Source organism: Callithrix jacchus, chromosome 17 (assembly GCF_049354715.1).
Source record: "Callithrix jacchus isolate 240 chromosome 17, calJac240_pri, whole genome shotgun sequence".
NCBI lineage: Eukaryota > Metazoa > Chordata > Mammalia > Primates > Cebidae > Callithrix > Callithrix jacchus.
In genome coordinates, this window is record NC_133518.1 from 74,489,332 (window position 1) to 74,515,636 (window position 26,305).

At 40.0% G+C, this 26,305-nt stretch overlaps 1 protein-coding gene across 2 annotated transcripts in view; it reads left to right on the top strand.

Annotated features, from left to right (window-relative positions):
• STAC (SH3 and cysteine rich domain) overlaps positions 1–20,573 on the top strand; it is a 151,601-nt gene extending 131,028 nt beyond the window's left edge. Inside the window, exons 9-11 of one of the 2 annotated variants that reach the window (XM_002759723.6) lie at positions 1,502–1,553; positions 1,674–1,811; positions 18,766–20,573. In XM_002759723.6, the coding sequence (XP_002759769.3) occupies positions 1,502–1,553; positions 1,674–1,811; positions 18,766–18,864 (289 nt within the window). In that variant the 3' untranslated portion in view covers positions 18,865–20,573. The other variant, XM_054246865.2, reaches the window with a different exon arrangement.
• The last annotated feature ends 5,732 nt before the right edge of the window (positions 20,574–26,305 follow it).

Below are 26,305 nucleotides of genomic sequence, written 5' to 3' on the forward strand. Positions count from 1 at the left end.
AGGAATACTGTTTAGAAAATATAGTAATTTCTTATAAGAATAAGTTATAAGAATACTGTATATATTTTATTATCTCATATACATTATATTATAACATCTCTTATAAGAATAATCTCTTATAAACATATATTTGAAAATAGAATAATCTCATATTAGTATCTCTTATATTAGAATCATATAATACAATCCATTATAATATTGCATCAGTGATGGAAAGCCACTTTCAGAACTCTTTCAGAAAAGAATAAGGAAACAATAAGAAAGAAAACTTTCAGAAATCATAAAGAACCCTTGGAAATTATTTTTTTCTAAAAATGTTTTCTGAAATTATTTTCCAAAACAATTCTCAGTATTATGATAAATAGTAGAAGAAACAAGCCCAAATACAAAATAAATGATCAGGAAAATAAAATTGAGGAAAAACTTTAAGAACATGGAGGAAAATAAAACTAGAGGTATGTAAGAAAGACAGAAAGTGTGAGGACGGATTCAGAAGGCCCAGCATGTGCTGACTGGAAGTTCCAAAAGGAAAGAGGAGAGAATATCATAGATGGGATAAAACATGAAAGAAACAGTAGAGAAAATTCCCCAGTGTGAAAAATAACGGCCTTCTGATTGTGATAGCTGTGCTGAATAGAAAGAATTAAACAACAACAAACATTAGTCTTCAGACAAACCCAAGTAATGAGGAAAGTGGAACTAAGCCAAAGTATGCTGGGTTTTGAGAAGGTATTAGGAAGGCGTAGATAATGATAAAGATAATGACCAATTCTAGATCTCAATTCTAAATTAAAAATACACGTATTTATTATCTATACATGGAAGAGCGTGGGAAGGAGTGTAGAAGGACACACAGGGCATGGGAGGTAAATCGTGGGCTGAGATGAAGGGAGACTTGTACATTGAAATGTATCAACTTCTGGGCCGAGCGCGGTGGCTCAAGCCTGTAATCCCAGCACTTTGGGAGGCCGAGGCGGGTGGATCACGAGGTCAAGAGATCAAGACCATCCTGGTCAACATGGTGAAACCCCGTCTCTACTAAAGAAACAAAAAATTAGCTGGGCATGGTGGCGCGTGCCTATAATCCCAGCTACTCAGGAGGCTGAGGCAGGAGAATTGCCTGAACCCAGGAGGCGGAGGTTGCGGTGAGCCGAGATCGCACCAGTGCACTCCAGCCTGGGTAACAAGAGCGAAACTCCGTCTCAAAAAAAAAAAGAAAAGAAAAAAGAAATGTATCAACTTCTAACATTTGGAGCTTTTCCATCATTTATATATCAAAATACAGGTAACAGTTATTTTTAAAATACAGCATAAAATCATGTTTGCTTTCAATGTGTAATAAAGCTATTTTCTTGAATTGGAAGGACTGGTAAAAGTTATATTTACTTTATTTCTGTTTCTTTTAAGATTACATGTATAAATGAGACATGATTACACGTGACTTTAAAGTATCTTAGTTTTCTTTTTTGTCTTTACCTAACTCATTCATTCTTCGTTTTAGGCCAGGAGATATAATTACTCTTTTAGAGGATTCCAATGAAGACTGGTGGAAAGTAAGTGTTTCTCTTTCTCAAAAAAAAAAAAGAAAGAAAGAAAGAAAGAAAAAATCATTTGATAACTACAATTACAATACATGCTGCAACTGTGGATGCATACCTCCTTTTTCCTTTCAGGGAAAAATTCAAGACAGAATCGGCTTCTTTCCAGCCAACTTTGTTCAGAGAGTACAACAAAATGAGAAGATTTTTAGATGTGTTAGAACCTTCATTGGGTGTAAGGAACAGGGGCAGATAACACTGAAAGAGAATCAGGTGAGTCAATCATACAAACACGTTCCAGATATGAGCCAGATAGGATGTCATTTTAATAAATGTGATAACGTGTATAAATCTGAATGCGTGGGGTCACATTCAAAGTATTCACTTTGAGAGAAGATATACTCACTACTATAATGTCAATGCTGTAGGAGCTAAACATGCAAACCAAAATTTTAGGAATCTCACTTGGTGGTTCCTGTTCACAAAAGGAAATGCCAAAGCAGCAGGGTGAGGACACCTGGTCCCCCATGGTCTTCTCTGAGGACCACTGGTCTCTCTAATGTGGGCAGCTTCTCTTATTCGGGCTCTGAGTTAACGTCCACCAATGGTGTGGTTAATTCTTCAATGCTCTCTAGTGAATACTTAGTTCTTGGTTGTTGCTGTTAGGAACCTCTTGGGTTTTCTTATTTGGGTCCAAGCCTCTACCTTCTCAATGAAGCTCACAACACTTTCATGTCACTGCAAAAGACATGCACTAAACTTAGATAACCAGATATTATCTCAAGCTCATAAATGAACGTCTCTGTACATCTAATCTAGAGGTGACTGTCACTGTCTTGGTCCAGGAATGCAGAGTTCTCTTTGATACTGTCAATTTTCCTGAGAAGTAAAATGTGAACCCCCACATTTGTATGTCTTTCAACTCCACCATCTCATGACAGAAACGCTGATAGTGACAAAGAGGCAGCATACTCACAGCTTAGCTCCCTGGCCTGCTCTTCCTCTCCTCGTCTTCCAGCAGAGGGAGGCCTTCCTACCCTCCCTTCTTCTCTGATTGCCCCTCCCTCAGGTCATATCCTGTGTCCTCACTACAGAGTAAAATAATATACTCCGACACCCAAGTTTTTTCTTGATATACTAGTGGAGAATTTGGAGAATTAAAAATTTATTTTCTCTCCCAATAAAGTCTCACAGAGGACCTTAAATTTCAACTTTGGAAGTCAAAATCTCTCCTCTCTTTCTTTCTGCCTTCCTGGTATAATAATTTTATTATTTCCCAAGGCGATGACTGCCTGGAGTTGGCATTGATAAAGCTCGCCCTACAAGGAAGTTCAAAATGTAAAAGGCATGAATAATTTTAATATATCTCTGTTCAGTAGAGTTGCCCAAAGCGCATCTTGAATGCCTTTTTTAGGATTCCTTGAAAGATAGTTTCTAAGTCATACCAAAGAAATCAGTCATTACCTTATACCTAATTTGTAGCTTTAAAAATTGTTTGCCCAGTTAATCAAACATTGCGTATTCCACATGTAGCCTCAACTGACTTTACCATTTTCAAACTAACAAATATATCCTCAAAAATAATAATTTACCTTTTCTTTATGGCTACTCAGAATAATCTTTAAAAGAAAAATGATAATATGGAGGACAGCTTTTTTTAAAAAAAAAAAGTAACTCACTCTCCCTTTATATTCAGGTAAATGAAAATCATTGAAAATAGGAGATGAATCATTCTGAGTATTACTTTCCCTATATATTTTAACAAAGGTGGGGATGGAGCCATCGAAACTGGCACTTTTATAAATGCTAGGAGACATTAGTCCACTCATCCGGATACTGATTTGGTGCCATAAAGTTCGAGCCATGAAATTGCTCAATTTCATCAATACATTAATTCCATTTTCTATAATGTATCCAAAAAAATAACCCAAAGTAAATAGGGGAAGACTTTATGTAAAAAAAAAAAAAAAAAGGTAGTCACCAGAGTGATATTCACGATGGTGAGAATTAGGAACAATTACACAACAATGGAAGTGATTAGCTCAATGATAATATTTTCTTTAATGGACAAAATACGCAATTTTGATGGTCTTGTGATAATATTATGGAATTGGAACACTGGAATCTGGACCCAGATTTCAGTCAATGTTCACCCAAGGTAAACACAAAGGGAGAGGTGCAGATGGGGCCTGAAGCCCTGTTTTCATTCATGGAACCACAGTGAACTGGATGGAATACCAGATATGATCTGGAGCCTGAAGAGGCCTCACCAGAGCCCACCCACCTTACCACCACCACCACAGGCTGGTCTGAATCTAAGCATCCAATAGTACCAGATGCCCCATGGGAGAAAAGGAGCAGAAAGGACTATAACAAAACTGGCATAAGATGCCCTGATGCCCTCCCAGGAAGAACAAGAGAAGAGGAAGCTTTAAGAGACAGTAAGAAACCCCTGGCATATATGGTATAATCAGATCCGCCTTTGGAGAAGGGAGGAGAGACCTAGGAGAGAGGCAGGTATCTTCAAGTATAGTGTTGCCATCTTACATGATGGTTTCATAAACCATGAACAAATAAATATTAATGATACAATGGCAGTAAAATATGTAAGGGCTTTTTTCTCTTCCATTTAAATTTCTTTTATTGTGTTAACTTACAAAAAAACTAAATTTAAAAATAAGCACAATTTAAAATACTCAATCTTGTCTTTCTAATCTAGTAACATAGGTACACAGTGTTGCTGTGCTTTTCCTGGGCCTCAACTTTGCACTTGTGTGCACAAATGCAGGCATACACACACACATCACCATATCCCAGCACTGCTATATCGAATTGCATTCTCTGCCTCTTATATAGATGCAATAACCCCGAGAGCTGTATGCCATCTAATGATTTTTGGTTGTTAAAGTCTCTAACATCTTTAGGAAATTGGGTCACTGGGCTCTATGGTTTCACCCTGGTTTTACAGTTTTACTTGAAATTGACATTATTCCCTTTCTTAAAAATGGCTTATATGATGTGCCCACTCCAGGACAAACCACATTTTGTAAATTACACAAGCTCTCTTACCAGGTTACTTGTGGACAGAATATCTGTTTAAAGAAATCAAAAGCCATCAATGTGCCGACATGAAATACATCTCACTTAAGAGCACCTGATCCTTCATTTTCTGCCTGAAGTTGCTTGTTCTCCATGGGGCTGTTATTTGCCCATCTATCATTTTCCTGAACACTCCTCAAAGAGGAAACAGCAGAAGCTAGCATCTGCCTATACAGAGCAGTGGCGTCTGAGGGATCCCCTTAATGACAATGTCCCTGGAAACCCACTTCCCCTACCCCTGGAAGATTTCAGTGACCACTCTACTTCCCATAAAAGTATGTGCAAACCCCACATGGCTATTCCTTTTTGGATGTGATGACCCTGTTTGGGGGTCTGCTTTTTGAAAGAGAACCTTTTATCTCTAGTCCCTGGCTCAAAGGAAAGGAAAGAACAAATTAATACTGTCTTAAACGTTGTCACAATAACAATTGTTGTAAGTATCATTATAATTAGTCATTATTTAACGTCACACAGACGCACTGTTTATATAAAGTTTATATACCTATAACATTTATTTGGGGGGCCATACACATGCCCTGTGAATTTTATGGATTCATTGTTTCTATTTTATAAATGAGGAAACAAACACTCATACAGGTTATGTGTCTTGCTCAAAGAGCAAAAGCCTAGTAAGTGTCTAGGCTGGAATGTAAACACAGGTCTGCAAACTCCAAATCAGGGCTTTCCACTAGCCATGTGCCCTGAACAATGAGGAATGAACTCTGAACAGTAAAGATCAGCTAAAGCTCCCAAGGATGGCGAGTGTCATAAAGGCAGGTGTCTTGGAACCAGAGGACTCCTTGAAAACAAGTTCTTGCTCATGTGGGCTCCCTACTGAGTCATTCTTGATTCCAGGCAAAGGCATCATTATCACAATAACACCCTGTCTCTGATGCCATACACAACCCACAAAGCAAATGGGCACTTTTCCCAGCTTAATTCTATGCCAACACTTCAACCTTCTCTAAGTTTACCCAACTTCCTGTTCCAAAAATTTGAGAAGTCTTTTGAATGAAATAAATTTGGGAAGAATGTTCATCTTTATTGGCAAAATGTTATTCAATAATCTTGCTAGCATGTTTTTTTCTCAGAATAATCTTATGCTTTTTAATTTGAGAGCAAACATTGTTTCTATGTTACTAAAATACAATTGGTGAAGCCAGAAGACAAATTAAAATTTGCTCAAGTTGATCAATTTCCAGAAGCAGAACATCTGTTCAGTGACTCCCACCAATTCCTTGGCATATTTCCCCCATTTTTTTTCTGGGAATGGGCCTCATACCTGAATTCTACGCCTACATGCTTAAACTGAATGTGCTAGGGGTTGGGGTGTGGAGGAGGTAAGGCAACAACTCAGCCTCTTCAGCTACACACATTCAGGATATAATAGAACATTTCAGCCTGAACCTGGAACCAAATGAGTCTGCTCATAATTGTTTGCTTCTAACTTTTACTTTAGGTTAGAAGGTACATGTGAAGGTTTCTTTTTTTTTTTTGAGATGGAATTTCGCTCTTGTTACCCAGGCTGGAGTGCAATGGCGCGATCTCGGCTCACGGCAACCTCTGCCTCCTGGGTTCAGGCAATTCTCCTGCCTCAGCCTCCTGAGTAGCTGGGATTACAGGCACGCGCCACCATGCCCAGCTAATTTTTTGTATTTTTAGTAGAGATGGGGTTTCACCATGTTGACCAGGATGGTCTTGATCTCTTGACCTCGTGATCCACCCGCCTCGGCCTCCCAAAGTGCTGGGATTACAGGTTTGAGCCACCGCGCCCGGCCGTGAAGGTTTCTTATACAGATAAATTGCATGTCACGGGGGTTTAGTGTACAGATTATTTCACCACTCAGGTAATAAACATAGCACCAATTTTTTAAATACATCAGCCATTTCAAAGAAAAATTATTTTTAAAAATCTATTTTAGAAACAAATTTCAAAATTTGTCTCCACTTGAGTGTCCTAAGTTATTTTAGGTATAAGTTTTCAAAATATGCTTGTTAATGGCAGGGAGCATATAATAGAAAGAACACATATACTAGCGTCATACAGAAATGGATCTATATCCTGTGTGATTTTGACCAAGTAGCCTCTGAATGTCAACCTTCTCATCAGCATAGTAGCATCTCCATCTTGAACGTTATGTGAGGGTTAAATGTGCTCACCTATATAAAGCCTTAGCACAGAGCCCGGCCACCACAGATACATAGCAGAAGTCATTTTGCTGGCTACCATCGTCACTCAAGAGTAAATCCTAAATGAGGAATTCATCTGCAGTGATTAATGCCACCTGAAGTTACCCAGTAAGCACCAGAAAGTTGCCAATATATTTATAACCCTACAAATATAAAGATAAATGGGATGCATATCTCTGATTAATTCACATTTTCAACCTCAGGGTTAATCTGTCTTATTACTATTATTATTATTATTATTATTTGGCAGAGCTCTAGTTTCCAAATACAATTAAGTTATCCATTTGTTGTGAACACAGTAAGAATTTGCATTGACAGAGTATGTTTTCTGTTTTCTTTGTCTTCTTCCTCTTTTGTGTGTGTGTGGCGGGGCAGGATTTCACTCCCTGGGCTCAGGGAATCCTCCCACCTCAGCCTCCCAGGCAACTGAGACCACAGGTGTGCACCATCATCCTCAGATAATTTTTGTATTTAATGTAGAGATGGGGTTTCAACATGTGGCCCAGGCTGCTCTTGAAGTGCTGGGCCCAAGCGATCTGCCCACCCCAGCCTACCAAAGTACTGGGATTACAAACGTAAGCCACTGCACCTGCCCTCTTTATTTTTAAAATTTAAAACATATCCTTATTAAATCAACTTTAAAATACCATTAAAACATTTCTTTTCTTTCTTTCTTTCTTTCTTTCTTTTTTTTTAAGATGGAGTTTCACTCTTGTCACCCAGGCTGGAGTGCAATGGCGTAATTTTGGTTCAAGTGATTCTCCTGCCTCAGCCTCACAAGTAGCTGGAATTACAGGTGCCTACTACCATGCCCAGCTAATTTTTATATTTTGAGTAGAGACAGGGTTTCACCATGTTGGCCAGGCTGGTCTCAAACTCCTGACCTCAAGTGATCCGCCCACCTCAGCCTCCCAAAGTGCTATGATTACAGGCATGAGCCACCACACCTGGGCAAAATCATTTCTTTAATGAGAATAACACTGAATCTACAAATTACTTTGGGCAGTATGGCCATTTCCACAATACTGGTTTTTTCTATCCATGTGCATGGGATATTTTTCCATTGGTTTGTGCCCACAGTTATTTCCTGGAGCAATAGTTTGTAGTTCTCCTTGAAGAGGTCCTTCACTCCCCTTGTTAGTTGTATTCTAGGTATTTTATTATCTTTGTAGTAATTATGAATGGGAGTTCATTCATAATTTGTCTCTCTGCTTGTCCATTGTTGGTGTATAGCAAGGCTTGTGACTACACATTGGTTTTGTGCTTTGGGCTGAGATGATGGAGTTTTCTCAATATGGGATCATGACATCTACAAACAGAGACAGTTTGACTTCCTGTCTTCCTACATGAATACCTATTATTTCTTTCCCTTGCCTGTTTGCCCTGGCCAGAACTTCCAATACTATGTTGAATAGGAGTGGTAAGAGAGGGCATCCTTGTTATGCCAGTTTTCAAGGGGAATGCTTCTAGCTTTTTCCCATTCTGTATATCGGCTGTGGGTTTGCCATAAATGTCTCTTATTATTTTGAGGTGTGTTCCTTTAATACCTAGTTTATTGAGAGTTTTTTAAATGAACAGACACTGAATTTTACTGAAGGCCTTTTCTGCATCTATTTAGATAATCATGTGGTTTTTGTCTTTAGTTCTGTTTATGTGATGAATTACATGTATTTATTTGCATATGTTGAACCAGCCTTGCATTCTGAGAATGAAGCCAACCTGATCATGGTGAATAAGCTTTTTGATGTGCTGCTGGATTCAGTTTGCCAGTATTTTATCAAGGATTTTTATATCAATGTTCATCAGGGACATTGACCTGAAGGTTTCTCTGTTTGTTGTATCTCTGCCAGGTTTTAGTATCAGGATGATGCCAAGCTCATAAAATCAATTAGAGATGAGTCCCTCCTTTTCAATCCTTTGGAATAGTTTCTGAAGAAATGGTACCAGCTCCTCTTTGTAACTCTGGTAGAATTCAGCTATAAATTTGGTCCTCGGTTTTTTTTAATTGATAGGCTATTTGCTACTGCCTCGATTTCAGAACTTATTATTGGTCTATTCAGGGATTCAACTGGTTCTTGGTTCAGTCTTGAGAGGTGTATATCCATTTACATTCTTCACAGAATTAGAAAAAAACTCATATGGAACCAAATTCATATGGATCCAAAATAGATCCTGTATACACAAGGCAATCCTAAGCAAAAAGAACAAAGCTGGTGGCATTCTGCTACCTGACTTCAAACTATACTACAAGGCTACAATAACCAATACAAAATGGTACTGGTACAAAAACAGAGACATAGACCAATGGAACAGAATAGAGATCTCAGAAATAAGACCACACATCTACAACCATCTGATCTTGACAAACCTGACAAAAACAACCAATGGAGAAAGGAGTCCCTATTTAATAAATGGTGCTGGGAGAACGTGCTAGCCATATGAAGAAGATTGAAGCTGGACCCCTTTCTTACACCTTCTGCAAAAATTAACTCAAGATGGATTAAAGACTTAAATGTAAAACCCAAAACTATAAAAACCCTAGAAGAAAATTTAGGCAATACCATTCAGGACATAGGCACAGGCCAAGATTTCCTGATGAAAACATTGAAGCAATTGCAACAAAAGCAAAAATTGACAAATGGGACATAATTAAACTAAAGAGCTTCCACACAGCAAAAGAAACTATTAAAGCAATCAGACAACCTACAGAAGGAGAAAATTACGGCAATCTACCCATCTGACAAAGATCTAATATCCAGAATCTACAAGGAACTTAAATCAATTTACAATTTTTCAGAAAAACAACCCCAGTAAAAAGTGGGCAAATGACATGAACAGACACTTCTCAAAAGAAGATATTTATGTGGCCAACAAACATATGAAAAGAAGCTCAACATCACTGATCATTAGAGAAATGCAAATCAAAACCACAAGGAGATGCCATCTCACTCCAGTCAGAATGGTGATTATTATAAAGTCCAGAAGCAACAGATGCTGATGAGGCTGTGGAGAAACAGGAATGCTTTTACACTGTTGGTAGGAATGTGAATTAGTTCAACCATTATGGAAGACAGTGTGGCAATGTCTCAAAAACCTAGCACCAGAAATATCATTTGACCCAGCAGTTCCATTACTGGTTGTATACCCAAAGGAATACAAATCATTCTATTATGAAGATAAACGCATGCTTATATTCACTGCAGTACTATTCTGAAGAGCAAAGACATGGAATGGACCCCAACGTGCATCAATGAAAGACTAAATAAAGAAAATAGGTGTATATATATATATATATATATATATATATATATATATATACATATATATATATATCATAAAACACTATGCAGCCATAAAAAGGAACAAGATCATGTTCTTTGCAGGGACATGGATGGAGCTGGAAGCCGTTACCCTCAAGAAACTAATGCAGGAACAGAAACCCAAACACTGCATATTCTCAGTCATAAATAGGAGCTGAACAATGAGAACACATGGACACAGGGAGGGGAGCAACATACTGGGGCCTGTTGAGGTGGGGCCGTGACAGAGTGGTGACAGGGTGAGCATCAGGATAAAAAGATAATGCACGTGGGCCTTTATACCTAGGTAATGGGTTGACAGGTGCAGCAAACCACCATGGCACACGTTTGCCTATCTAATAAACCTGCACATCCTGCACATGTATCCTGGAACTTAAAATAAAATTTTAAAAAAAGAAAACAAAAAATACTGATCTAAAAAGTGGTCTTTAAAATACTTAGAAAAATTAATTAAGTTCACAAATTAATTTAGTCTATTCTACTCTAGTCAACCAAACGTTAATTAAAGATCCTTCCGAAAAAAATTTCTTTAAATTTATGCATAATTTTATTGCATCTGTAGAACCATTTCATTGATTGTTTTGTGTTCTATCAAAGCTGTAGGAAAGAAACAAAAATACTTTATATTACAAAACCAAAATGCATTTATTTTGGAGAAAATTAAAGGGAAGATATTTTTAAGAGGTATAAAAGATAAAATAGAAACCATAAGCAATTCAACCATTAAATTATTACCAACATAAACACTTCGGCATATTTCACACCAGACTTTTTAATTCATATTTTGATATCATATCCTCTTTAGTTTCCTAAGATTTAAAAAACAGCCATTAAATGTTTATCAAAACACAGCTTTTAAGAAAGTTTTATAGGATGTAGCTAAATTTATTTATATATATATGGTCTGTGGATGCTTTCATGCTACAACTAAATAGCTGAGTTGAGTCACTGCAACAGAGATCGGATGGCCTGCAAAGCCTACAATATTTAGTATTTGTCCCTTTATAGAAAAAGTTTGCCAATCCTTAGTCTAGATGTACAGGAATGTGTTTAAGTATCTCCTATTATTGGATATTCAAAACTTTCATTTTTTAAATTATTGATAACTACAATTAACATCTTTGAACCTGTTTGTCTCTAACTCTGATTATTTTCTTAGGATGCACTTTATAATTTAGAGGAAAGCAGATCAAGACTTTACAATTCTTGATGCCTACTGCCGAATTGCATTCAGAAAAGTTGTACCAAGCCACACTCACACCAGCTGTTCATGAGCATTTTCAGATCATCAGTTTCTTGCAAGAATTGAATGTTACTATTTATTGTTATGTTATTTTGATAGATTAATAATATTTCATGCTAATCTGCATTTTCTGGATAGAGAGGCTTACATTTTATCTCATATGTATATATTTTTTAATAATCTATTTATGTGCTTCACCCTTTTTCTTACATTATTTAAAAAGTTTTCTACCTTTGAAGAATATTTATGCCTGGTAAACCACATGTGACAGATATTTTCTCTAGCTCACCCTTTGTCCTTTGCTCTCAAGGTCTCTTTCTCCAGGAGCTTAATCCTTCTTTGCTTGGATCATTTCTAGTTTACCATACTGCCCTTGTAGTTTTAATGTCTTCATCGTTTCCCACTTCTTTATCCCTCTCCAACTCCTCCCAAGAGACTCCTTCAAGATAGTCCTCACTTCACTTTGATTTTCTGAAGTTTCCATTCAGTCTTTCAATACTTCTAAGATGTCAGTTTGGTATTTATTTCCTTGTAGACTTTTCTCAGTCAGCCCCTTTCTTCTGCAGCATCTTTTCTTTTTTCTAACTTTATTTTAAGTTGAGGGGTACGGTGCAAGTTTGTTACATAGGTAAACTTGTGTCCTGGGGGTTTTTTGTACAGATTATTTTCTCACCAGGTATTAAGCCTAGCACCCATTAGTTATTTTTCCTGATCCCCTCCATTCTCCTACCCTCCATACACCCTTCACCCTACCCAAAAGGTCCCAGTGTGTGTTATTTCCCTCTGTGTGTGCACGTGTCCTCATCACTTAGCTCCAACTTACAAGTGAGAACATGTGGTGTTTGGTTTTCTGTTCCTGTGTTAGTTTGCTAAGGATAACGGCCTCCAGCTCCATCTGTGTCCCTGCAAAGGACATGATCTTGCTTTTTCATGCCTGCTTAGTATTCCCGTGGCGTATATGTACCACATTTTCTTTGTCCAGACCATTGATGAGCATTTAGGTTGAATCCATGCCTTTGCTGTACAGCATGTTTTCTTTGAGTCTCATTGCATGTCTCTTTTATCTCTAGATATTCTCTCCTTATAACACTGAGGCCAAGTCTTCCTTCGACCTACTGCATTCACTATGTCTGAAAGGAGAACTTTGAGACATATGTATACATTTTCTGAAATTTTTTTAATGTTTTATAGTAACAGACTTGGTCCTTTTATCTTGTGGTAGGCAGAATAACAACTCCTCAAAGATGCCCAGGGTCTAATCTTCACAACTTTGAATATGTTACTTTATAGGACAAAAGGCACTGTGTAGATGTGATTAAGTTAAAGTTTTGTGACCATTAGATTATCTGGATTATCAGGCTGATCCCAGTGTAATCATAGAGATCCTTAGAAGAGGGAGACAGGAGGAGCAGAGTCAGAGGAGATGTGATGATGGAAGCCGAGGTCAGAGAGAGAGAGATTGGAAGATGCTACGCTCCTGGCCTTGAAGGTAGAGAAGGGAGCCGTGAGCCAAGGAATACAGGTGATGACCTCTAGAGCTGGAAAAGACAAGGAAACAGATTCTCTCTTAGAGCCTCTAGAAAGAATGCAGGCCTGCCAGCACCTTGTTCTTAGGACTTCTGAACTCCAGAACTGTAACATAATAAATTTGTATTGTTATAAGCCACCAAATTTGGGGTAATTTATAGCAACAATGGAAAACTAATCCAGATTTCACATAAAAAAGAACTTTGTATATGTGATAAAGGTTATGGACTCTCAGATGGGGAGATATTCTAGATTGTCTGGATTGGTGAAATCTAATCACTTGAACCCTTAAGGAGAGAAAAATGTATCTAGTTAGAGTCAGGGAGATGCAACAGAAGAGGCCAGATGAGAAATGAGGGAAAGGGGTAAGTCAGAGTGATAAAGACTCAGCATACCATTGCTGGGTGTGAAGAAGGAGTAAGGGGACCACAAGCCAGAGGACGAAGGTGGCCTCTAGAAGCCAGAAACAGACATTTCAGTCCTCCACGCACAGGGAGCTGATCTCAGCAACAACCTAAGTGATCATAAAATGAAATACTCCCCTAGAGAAACAGCCAAGACAGAAAGGAATAGAGCTCTGCTGATGCCCTGATTTTGGCCTTGTAAAACCCAGAGCAGAGAAAACCAGCCAAATCCTCTAGACCGACAGAACTGTGATAAAATAAATGGTGTTGTTTAAAGCTTCTAAGTTTGTGGTGATTTGTTACAACAGTAATAGCAAACGAATAAACATCTCAAGTTACAAAACTCAAACTCAACCTCACAGGGTCTATTTTACTCCTATAATAAAAGCTCTGATACAGGTCAGTTGCTGGGTTGATAATCCAGTGGCTTGATCCCTGTTCAGAGAACCAAATTCTTCCACATTTCTGCTAAGCCATCCTTGAAATGGTAGCCATGTCCCCTAGCGGTCACAGGTGGCTACAGCCACTCCAGGAATACTTCCAGACAAAGAAAGATTTTTTCCTAAGGCATCTCTTTTAATAGGGAAAAAACACTTTCCCAGAAGTTCCCCAGCAGATATTTCATCTTGCTTCATTGACTGGAACTAAGTTCTATGGGAACCACTAAAAATCACTAACAAGGAGGATAGAAACAGACTTGGATCAATTCAATTTACACAAGTCACATAGGATAGGGATAGGCAACAGAACAAAAGGCAGGACTCTGCTTCGTGGGAAAAGGACAAAAATGACTATGGGTACCCATCATCAGCATTTGCCTCAAGGTTTTAGTTATCCTAGAACAGTGAGTTACTGATGCAGAACTAAGGTTGCCCAGCTGAAACAATGAGTGACTTAGTTGGAGTCCACCTCAGTTCCCACCAAATTCAAAAACCAGAGTACACGACATGGATGCATGATCAGAAGTCTAAAATATCAAAGACTGAACAGAGTGGTAACATTTAACTCCAAATCAGGGACCTACAAGCTATTAAAGAGTCTAGAGAGAATGAGATTGAGAAGAAATTGAGTAAGTCATTGAAATCCAGAAGACCGTAAACTATATGTGTCCCATACTAGGAAAGCAAAGTCTCTGAGAGATGCTGAGGAGCTGGCCATAGCTGAGCTACATGGTTAGGTAAAAGTGCTGGGCTGGCTGGAGATGGGGTGCTGTGTATATGGGGTGTCTCTGCTCTGCTTATGCTGTGTCTACCTTGGTGTTGGGGCATCTAGCTTATCACTGCTGCATACATGATGCCCTCATGTCAGCAAGCTGGCTGGTCAGGTCAGGATTTATCAGTATGGAAAGAAAATCTGTCCAACTTTCAGGAAGTCTCTTCAGGTTCCTGAAGGAGGGAAGGAGGATGGAGAGAGAATGGGTGGCAAGAGAAAAAAAAAGAGGACAGATGAAGATGGAAAGGGAAAGGAGGAAAGTCAAAAGGAGGGGAGTGGAGAAGAGCGAAGGGGAAATGAAGACAGGGGAGGGGAAAGGAGAACAGAAGGAATTGTTATAAATAAATCTGAGCACCTCATCCCTCCAACTAAAACCTTTTAACACCCTTGTGGTTAATACCAACAGTCACGTTTGCCTTTTTCCCATGCTGTAGAGCCCTGAGTTTCGTTCTGTTGTTCACCTCTGTCTCAAACCACTCAGGCAATGCTAACTGAATTGATCTCATTCTCTTTGTCGATGATGATTTTAGTGGTTTGCTTATGGCCCATTCCAGTCCATGGGACAGGTCAGAAGGTAGCCAAAGGTCTTAGCAGAGCTTTAGCATGGCTTGTGTTTCTTGCACACTCTAGGCTCTGACAGATTTCGTGGCTTCATCTTACACCCCTTCCTCCCTCCATCTCTCTAGTCTGGCTACACTGAATTTTTCCCATCACTTCAAAGTGTCACAATCTCTTGATGCCAGAATTTGTTCTTATTCCACTCGTTTTCCTCCTTCCCACACCTTTTTCTTCTTCTTTAAATGTCGCTTCTTCAAGAAGGTGTTTCTTACCCCATTGGCTAGATCAGGTTTCTATTTTGACATTAGTACTCTTTTCTTCATTCAGTAAATCATGCAAAAAAAAAATACTATGTTTTATGTTGCCAGTCAGATTACTAAATGTTGTCCACAGGAAAATCAGCCACCAAAACAGCCACAGCCCTTGCACTCACCACACTGTTGATTACTCAGTGAATGTCTGTCTTCCCAGCTGTACCTAGAAAGCTCTGTGAGGGATCTGTCTTGTATTGCACTAGTTCCCCAGCTTTTGGAACGGTATCGAACACATAGTAGGTATTCAATAAAGAGTTGTTGAATGCGTGAATAAATAAGGAAAGTGGGAAATTGAGAATCCTTAAGCAATGGAAATGTCTATAACTGGCCCTGGTGAGCAAAACATTTCTGCTAGGGAGATCAACTGTTCAATTCCAGTTTGGAAATGAAGGGTTTGGGAGGACTTGGGACTCTCAGTGCTAAAATTGAGAAACTCCTGAGGAAACCGAGACTAGTTGGTCACCCTCTATTTACGGTCCTCCAAACCAAAGGAGTTCCTCTGTTTGTCCTCACTTTCCACTCTTTTCTACCCATAACTGATCTTTCGGGAAGATATTTCCATTCTGCCTCTAAACAGATAGAAATGTTTCAGGCTCTGCCATTGTTTCCTGAAATGGTCGATTCTCAAGGCTGACAAGTTATGTATTTTACCATCAGAATTTTAAACTCTGGACCCCTCACCTCTGGGTAGAGTGAAAGCTGCTGATGCGTGTGTTCAGCCATTTGTACTTATCATCTTCAAAACTTCTCATCCTTAAAAAGGTCCCAAAATCAAAGCACTTCAGAGACACCAAACTAGAAGGTTGAAAAGCCAGTGCATTCAACCAAGCATGAAGCACTGTTCATCTATTTCAGAGACACTTCCGAACAGTTCTTCCACAGGCTCTGTCAAGCAATGTTTCTCTTCTACATGAAAACTTTGAAAGAGAAGAGGGAAAAGCAAAGGGCTATCTTATATACAGACACGCATTTGAACATCCGTGGGTTTTTTGCTTCAAGAACTGAAATTTTCTCTTCACGGAGATGATAGAATGCTCTGAAAATGACCCAAAAGACCAGTGAAAATCCAAACTGCAGTCTGCTTTTTGTTTGTTCCAAGGCACAGAGTACTGGCATTAGGCTCTTAGCTCTGGCCAGAGTTTCAATGTTTTGACTCCTTGCTCGGTATTCCCACTCTTCAGCATCACCACAATACAGCTTCCCTGTGTGTATGTGTCAATAAATTGTTTTCAAGTTTGATTTTTTTATTTAAATTGAACATGTTTTCACGGTTCATGTTTCACCTAGAACCAGCCTACTCAAAAGGGCAGGTGTTCATATTTTTATTGATTATGACTGGTAGAGCTTATATTAAGGGTTGTTAGATTTTGACACATATAAATAAGGAAGAAAGCACACACTCTGACAAATTGTAAAGGTAAATCCTCCTCTCAAGGTGTTTTTGTATGTCCTTTAAAGACATACTCCCTGCTCATCACTGGAGCCTCTCCCCTTCAGTATTACTGGCATGGGCAATGGCAGGTCTCAGCCTTGTGTGTGTGTGTGTGTGTGTGTGTGTGTGTGTGTGTGTGTGTGTGTGTTTGTTTTTTGAGAGGGAGTCTCACTCTGTCACCCAGGCTGGAGTGCAGTGGCGCAATCTCGGCTCACTGCAACCTCTGCCTCTAGGGTTCAAGCAATTCTCCTGCCTCGGCCTCCCAAGTAGCTGGGATTACAGGCACATGCCACCACGCCCGGCTACTTTTTGTATTTTTAGTAGAGACAGAGTTTCACCACAGTGGCCAGACTGGTCAGAAACTCCTGACCTCAAGTGATCCACCAGTCTCAGCCTCCCAACATGCTGCGATTACAGGCGCGAGCCACCGTGCCCGGCCAGGTCTCAGCTTTTGAAAATCAAGTAGCCTATCTCTTTTGAAGTCACATCAAGGGATCTAGCATGACCCATCAGCGACTTCTCTCATAAGTGACCCACATCTGGTCTTCATGAAACAGTCAACGCATCCTCTACTGTTACAAATTAGCTCCTCTTCACTTCACTGTCTGCGCCTCTTTCTGGTCAAGTTTCTCACACAGTAGATTTCTGAAGCATGAGCCGGATACTAGTCCATTATATGCTCCAAACTCCAGGAGTCACAGATCAAGCTCTCTGAGTGTCCCAATCAAGCCCCTTCTTCCTCATGATGGAGGAGCCTACTGTGGTGGCTTCTATTGCAGCCTTGCCCACATCCCTTCCTCCAGGTGGGCACACTCATCCCCCAGTTGCTGTGTTAGCCACCAACAACTCGCAGCTGCCCTTCTCAGGGAAGGCCTCTTGAGAGAGCAGGACCATCAGGCCATCTCACCTGGGAGGTTATGCCTCTCACGCCACAGGCCAGTCAATGGCCAATGACTCACTGACGTGGGGTCCAGAAGTCTGAAACCCTAGCTTCAAAGTGAGACAATTCTGTGATGTGATTCATGCTCCAGAGCTCCCAGGGAAACCGAGCTAGACTGCTTTCCAACTGGAAACCTCTCATTGCGTGGCTCTTTCCCTTACCCCATCCTGTAACCCTTACTTCCCACCGCCTGAGAGCACCCACCCAGTAAGTCACTTGCACAAGGATCCCCATGTCAGGCTCTGTTTCTAGGGAATCCAATCTGAGACATGGCCCATCACCCATGGAAGCAGGTAAGGCAAAGGAGACTCACAACACAATAGTAGTTCTGTTCACAAACCTCTTCTAATTCTCATCTGGCCACATCCACTCTTCTTTGCCCTTCAGTGGCCAATAAGTGGTGAGCGGCAGCAGCATCCTAACGAATGTTTATCAACCCCCTTCTAAAGTCTAGCATAGGTGGCCTTATGGGAAATGGGAATATGGGAAATGTTAGCATCTATTTGCTTGAGCCCAGGAGTGAAACAGTTCCCTTTGACTTCCTGATGTTATATGAGGCGCATATAAAATTCCGAGCACATGACAGGAGCCTGCTGAATGCTATTATGTTAAAATCTTTTAAAATCGTGTGTTGAGAACTCACCGCATGCCACATGCTAGGCTCCGTGACAAACATTATTATCTCATTCTGTCCTCACAGTGACTCTTCAGAGGGTCACAGTGCTATTAATCCTCATTTTACTTATCCTCATTCATAAAGCCAAATTTCAGAAAACAGTCCATGCCTGGGCCTTGTTCCAAACCGAGGTTTCTGCCTGATTCTTTATGAGACCTTTTTCTCACTGTGCTGGCTTCCCCACCCTGAAACTGCTCTCCCTTTGGCAGCTAGTTGCTCCCGCAACCTGTCGGCAGGGCTTCCAGCTGCAGCTTCTAACTTCTTTCCTGCTGACAGCAGACTCTTCTGTTTTCATTCCTCCTTGGCATTCAGATCTGCATGAGTTCTGAAGAAGAACAAGATGGTTTTATCAGAGTCCTCAGTGGAAAAAAGAAAGGCCTCGTCCCCCTTGATGTCCTAGAAAACATCTGATTCCTGACTCCTCCTCCGTTTGCAGTAGGCAAGCTCTCTGCTGGTGCCTCTGCCTCATCTCGCACTGCGTCAACCCAGAGGAGCTGCCGCACTGACCCAGCCCCCAAGGAAACAGTGAGACAAGACTCAAGGATCAGAGACTGTGAAGTAACAGCCACAAAATAGAGGGCCCACTGCACAGCATACCCAGGCCGCCCCAAGTGGGGACGAGGCTGGGAGAGTCGGAAGGCAGAGCCAGATGCCATGCCTGGCAGCAGCAGCAAGACTATAAACTCCAGCTGTCCCCCAGGACCCCGCTTCTTTCCTGTCTGTGTGGTGTAAGTTAACACCCTGGAGTGTGCTCCAGTTTGCAGGGTAGCCTAGTGCAAGGTGCAGAGCCATGCAGCCACATATTATTCTGGTTCCAGACCTGTCACCAGTACTGATCAGTCAGTGTCATCACATTTCAGACCCCAGCAATCTCTGCGCAGAGCATCAGAAAGGCCTGCTTCCCAGCCCTCAGCATTCCAGTGCTCCCCAGGCTCCCTCTCTTTGTAATTGTGCTGGCCAGAGTGTCTGATGTGTTCTTTCTGTCTCTTCAGTCCTCTGAGTACATCTGCCGGTGTGCATTAAATGTGAGGGCTATGCTGACATGGTATGACCTGCAAAGACCTGACCTGCCTAAAGATTGCTGACAGGCCATCCTTCCTGCTGTCCTAGTTACTGACCTGGGTGACAGAGCATGACAGGAGACATAGACACAGTGAGGAAGAGAAGTGGGGGAAGGTGGGGCAGAGAGCTCTTACTTATTGAAGATTATACAGCCCTTTCAGTTATGAAGTCCCTATTTGAAGGAGATGGACCTGGGAGAGAGACTCTAACAAAAAGTCTCCATTTTCACTTTGCATCCTCTCTGTTGGAGGCACTGTTTTTCCTTCATGCTGTCCTATAGGACTCCACTTTGGAGGTTGAGCCTGCCTTGTGGAGAACCAGGAACATGGAGGGGAAACAACAGCGTTTTAGAAGAAATGTCGCCAAATTGGAATCCATTCTTCTTTAGGGCAGTATATTATATCCTAGCAGATGTAAAATGGAAAAGAATCCTCATGCTTCATCCTTCTGAAAGTAGAGGAACTAGGGGCCCAATTAGCATCATGTAGGGGAATCTCTATTACTCTGTACTTGTACTAATGTTTACAAGAATGCAATATACTGTGATGCCTTCCTACTCAAGCCTCCTAGCATTCAAACTTGCATCCTATTAGTCATTAACATGGTTAAACTTCAATTCACAATGACCTTGGAATCAATGTCAGTTTGATTTATTTTGTTACAGTGCAATAAAATCATTAGAACAGTGGTTTTTAAAAGACTTAAATGGGTGCATCCCACGCATGTAAACATTATTTCCCAGACCAAAGCGTCATTAGTCTCCATTTATTTCTTTTGTTTTTACTCTTTGTGAAGTTGGGAACTGAGAGGGATGGCTGCTGGTTTCACAGAAGTTTGGATGCCTTACTCTTATCTTAAACCCAGCATCCATAATTTCCTCCCTCTCTGATGCCACATGCAAAACCAGGTACAATGTCAAGATGCATTCTTCGAGAGCCAGGGTAGATCATGTGACTGTCTTTCTGTAAAATTGGATGCCTAGTACAAATGCTCTTTGCCTCTAATTCAGTATTCCATTTAATAAAAACAACACAGTGGCTAGAAAGGAGCATCAGAAACGTGTCCTGATCTCTTCTTTCTGCTGTGATATCCATTGAATTTTTGGTACAGTGATGTCACATCATAGACATGTTTAATCAAGTAGAATCTTAAAAATTGGTTTGCCTTTTACAGTTGAATAGAAGGAAGATGTGGCATCTAGCCTCCAAGGTACTCTCCCAGTGATCCCTACCTCCTCATATGCTTTCCTTTGTGTAGTCCCTTCCCACACTGAAATAGGGCTGGTCTTATGCGGCCAGTAGAATACAGAAGAAGTGGTACTACAAGGCTGTCTTAGTCCATTTTCTGTTTCTATAACAATATATCTGAGACTGGTTAACTTATAAAGAAAAGAGATGTATTTAGCTGACAATTCTAGAGGCTAGGAAGTCCAAGAAGCATAGCCCTGGCATTTACTTGGCTTGTGGTGATGGCCACGTACTGTATCATAGCATGGCAGAGAAGCAGAATAGAAAGCAGGCATGTGCAAAGAAAGAGAGACACCAAACACGAGGAGCCACCTTGATTTTTAACAACGCATTCTTGAAGTAACAAATCCCGTCCCAGGTGAGCAAGAACTCACTCACACCCATGGGATAGTATTAATCTCTTCATGAGGGATTCTCCCCATGACCCGAACACCTCCCATTCAGCCCCACCTCCCAACACTGTCACAATGGCAATCAAGTATCAACATGAGTTTCAGAGGGGACAAACCATATTCAAAACATAGTCATGACCCCATCCCAGACTGCATCTGAAGTTAAGTTGTAAATGCAGCTTTAGCCTTGATCTCTGGGAACACTCCCTGTTAGAACCTTGAAACACCATAGAATTTCAACTACGCTGAGGCCACCATGCAGGAAAGACCCAGTGGAAAGACTACATCTGAGGTGCTTTATCATCTGAGGTGGCAGACATCACATAGAAAAGATGAGTCATCCCTGCTGAGCTCTGCCCAAGTTACAGATTTATGAACAAGATAAATACAGATAAACAGAAATGAATGTGGTTTCTACCATATCTCTTATTTTGTCTCCGATTTTTAATTAATAAATAATATATACCAAAAAAATAACTATGTGAGGAGTTTTTTAGGTCACTAAGTTTTAGAGTGATTTGACTTGGACAGATAACAGAAGCAGGGGTTTTGTAATTTGCTTTTCTGTGAAAAGAAAAAGATGCTTTTTCTGCACAACAAAGCCCAAAAGTTTTGCAAACATCAAGTGTTGCCAGGCAATTACCCCTCCAAATAAAAGATACCTAGGATTCCCTAAAGATCCAGAGTCATCCAGACAGAAGGGAAAAGCTAGACGCTCCTCATAGTATAGATTTTTATGAATGCTTACACAAAATCGCAGCTTTTCTTCTCCTGCCTGTCTGCACAAATTAAAAGCACAAGGATAGCTATGGCCTACCAAAGTCTTAAAGATTTGCAAGGCTCAGAAAATGGCTAAAAGAAGAACCACATTTTTGAATGGAGAAGAGATGAAGACCTCAGGAGGAGACAGGGAAGGAGGGATGTGTCCATATGAAGAATAAAAAGGGAACCTGAGGGTGTGCTTCATAGTGTAAGAAAACAGCCTGAGACCCCTCACCTTCTGCCCCTGCCTACAGCCAAGGGATGGTACATCCTAGCTACGCAAAGGAAAATACACCCTATACTTCATCACCAGTGCTGTAAGAGTTGACTTCTATTATAGTAAATTTGATATGAATAACTGAGTGAACCTTCCTCAGGAAGTGGACAAGAGAACTCCCTTTATCTCCTATCACTACCAAATATCTACAGCACCTTTCATGTGGGCAGCAGGGCTGCAAAGAGAGCTCATGTGTAGATGTCCAGATGGCTAGATTTCACAGATGGTTAATTTCATAGACCAGTTTTCCTCCCTAACTACACATCACACACCACCACTACCACACACACACACACACACACACACACTCTCACTCACTCGCATTAAGAGGAAGAATACAGCACTTGGGTTGCATGGAGCAGGTAGTGGAGTTGAACATGGTAGGACCTATTAGAGTTTGTCTTCTCTGCTATTAAAGATAGAAAAATAAAACTCGTGGGAAGATCACAATACCTTCATTCCAAGTACTGTTAAAAGGCAAAAGATCCACTTGTCCAAGAAACTGGTACTCTGAGGAGGAGAGAGCCAAGAAGGAAATCTTCTGGCCAGCCTCAGCCTAGAGCCAGGTCCAGGCAGAGATGCATCTGTGAAAAGGTAGTGTGTGGGAGAAAAACACTGAGATTTAACTGAAGCAACCCTGATTACTCAGGACTCCTCAGGGCCTTTAATTTGCTAATTCTCACGGTAAGTCTCTAAAAAGACTGTGAATCACCTATTAGCCTCTATCTAATAGGTGATTCAACACCTTGGAATGAAACAACATTCCAAGGAACACGACTTGGGAAATTCTGCAGTAAAGAATTCTCATACAAGATCACCCAATGGCCCCTATGCTTCTACTTTCCCCTCTCTTCCTACATCTCACTGAAATACTTTTAAAGGGCAAAAGCACACAGTCATAATGACAAGGATGGAGACAATCTACTCTGGGATCCGCACTGGCATGAGAATAAGCTAAAGTGGAAACGTGTATACTCCAAGAGAGAAAAACTTCAAAGGAAGAGCAGCTTTATCAGGCTGATAGCTGTAGCAAACAACATCAGGGAGCAGGCTGCAAAATCTGGGAATAAAAGAAAATTCATCATTTCCCAAAATTGCATCCCCAGGAAACTGAGTGAGCAGGTGTGCTCCACAGATTTATCACAAAACAGAAACTCTTAAAAATAACCCAGACAAAAAATTAAAACGAGTTTAATGACATCCTGTAACCATCTCCTAGGTTTTGCTAAGTTGCCACTCCGCTGTGTTTCATACAACACCTGGTGTTTTGACCCTTAGAATATGTTTTTTCTTAGATTCCAACAAGAAGTTTTAAATAGTCTTTAATCTTCCTAGGGATTATAAACATTTATTCATACCTTGAAATTTTAACAAGAATATGGTCATTTATTTTAACAGTCCCCTTTCGCAAATGAAAACGTGGCAGGGTTTTTCATCAGCTCATTGTCAAGTTTATGCAATTATTGAACATCCTCCATGTCTTCATGGAAATCAGGACATACTGAAGTCCTGGAAACACACCCAGGAAAAGTACAAGACCTATTTCCAAGATCATGGATCATCTTTAGAATTCCTCCCCTGGCATTATTACTCAGGTTTTCAGGTTATTGCCTGAAACCTATACATGGCAACATTTTTCTTTTTCTATCTTTGTCTTTATCAGCTTTTTGAAAATTATGTGCTTAGTTTATTTACTTTTATTCTTGATTTAAGTAATAAAAACTATCCAAGGTTATAAATTTTCCTCTGAGTTCAGCTTTGACCATATTACAAAGCTATTTCTATTTTCATTCACTTATAAATTCTCTTTAATTATAGTTTTCATTTTTTTTGATTTTTAGTGTGTGTTAATTACACCATTGTGCACTATAATCAGAAAATTTGGTACATATGATTTCTGCTTTGAGGAGTTAATTGCCATGTTATTTTGTGCTCTAATAAATGTATTATTCATCTTTATAAATGTCCAATAGATGCTGGGGGGAAAGTCATGTCTTTAGTGTACAGAGTTCAATATGTATCTATTAAACAAATCCTTTAAGTATCTATATTCTTATTTATTTTTGCTCATGTGTTCTGTCAAAGACAAGGACAAGCAACAGTGAGGTTGTAATAAAAGATATCCTACAAGGACCTCCAATCACTTCCTTGGTGCCAGCCTTGGAGGGAGGAAATAGCAGCCAGTTCTCTCTGCGGCAGCCTCCCTTTCTATAATACAGTAAGATGAATCACTCAGGTAATTTCCTAAGTAAACATTCTCTTTAGCTCCCTGAAGCAAACTGTAAAGAAACCACTTTTAAATGAAGAGGTTCCAAAGATATTCTTAAAAACTTCAATTTCAAATGCAGAGAATTTGGGTCAGGAATCTTGACAGAAAGATAAATTACAATGAAACCCACAATCACTGTTGGAAAGCTGTTAAGGGTTTTTCTGATAAGCTCAAAGAAACTTTCAAGTTCCTACTTTTAAGTTATTTGAGTCCTTTCTTTCCTTTATGTTAGGCATATAAGAAATGAAATACTGAAATATGTCTTCTACTGTAGTGGTATTCCTAGAAGCACATAGCTAAAGTGCATAAAGTAGGCTTGGGATAATCAAATCCTGATATAAGTACTTGCTGCATGGTAAGAATTCATTTACTCCTGACAATAATCCTGATGGCTGAGTCTTACTGTCTCCATTTTTCATTTGGAGAAACTGAGACTCCAAAGTGTTAGATCACTTACCCAAAGGTGGAATGAGGTTTTGCGCCTGTATCAGTATCCCTAGCTCCTAAGTGGCTGGCTACTGAGAGCATTGGGTTGCAAAGTTAAATAAATGCTAGAGTTGCAGAATAACAAGAAGGCAATAATTATTATTAGTGCCATGCCTTACTATACAGTTTACCATAATTATTTCCTTGATGATAATAATAGATTCAAGTTAATGGATTTATAGATGATTGTAGTAAAAAGCACACTACAATGTAGAGATGATGTAGAGGTATTGCCAGAAGAGTTTGCATTACACTTACAAATTTCCAAGGATCCATGGGACACACCCTCAGCCCTGCAGAACCAAAAATCCGATGTGTTGGTGCATGGAGGAGAAATCCAGTTCTCAGAGTAGAACTTACATTTGCCAACCTCAAAAAGTTACATAGGCCCAAAATAATAATTTATGAGGTGACATTGAAAGTAATATAGTCACTATGTTGAGGAACAAACTTTACTGGCATATCTAACCTACTTGGTCTCCCTAAGGGCAACTGTATGAAATCCCTCCTGTACTTGGAAGGGCACTCAATGACTATGGGGGTTAGAGATGTGTTTGGTAGCATCCAACTGACATAACCTGAAAGAGTCACATGGACAATAAGAATGATCTTGGCAATGATACCCACCATACCGGATACTTGTTGGAGAAGATTTCCTCTCTTCATCCAGTGCTTAAAATGACCAATGCTCACCTTTGCATTAGTGATCTCACTCTATGCTTTCACAGGATTGAAATGTGTCCTTACTTTCAGGTAAGTCTTGCCCTAACCAGGGAGTACCTCTTTTCAGGGTGAGTTTTAATCTCTCCAATTTTATCATTTATCTGTGCTTAACTTTTTGAAATTTTATCTTTCAAAAGTAAGTGTCCCTTATTTCCAAGTTCTCAAAGATTGGGTCTTTGGATGGGGGCCATTTCTCACAGCTCCAAGGCATGCCACCTACAAGACTGGTAAGGGTGAAAATCACATAATGAATGAATGAATGAAATATATTCATACCTGAGAGTATGAAAATCTAGACATGGTGAATCACAGGCTTCTGGTTTCAAGACACAGAGTTTTCTTTGGTCATGACAATGTATTATGGTTTGAATGTGTCTTCCAAAGTTCAAACGTTAGAAACTTGATCCCCAATGCAGTAGTGTTGGGAGGTGGGACCTAATAGGAAGTGCTTGGGTAATGAAGTCTCTGCCTTTATGAATGAATTAATGTCTTTATCTTGGGAGTGGATTCATTATCTCTTTTGCCCTCTCTTTGTCCTCTGCCTTTCATCATGGATGATGCAGCAAGGAGATCTTCACAAGACACTAACACCTTATTATTTATTGGACTTCCCAGTCTCCAGGATTGTGAGCTA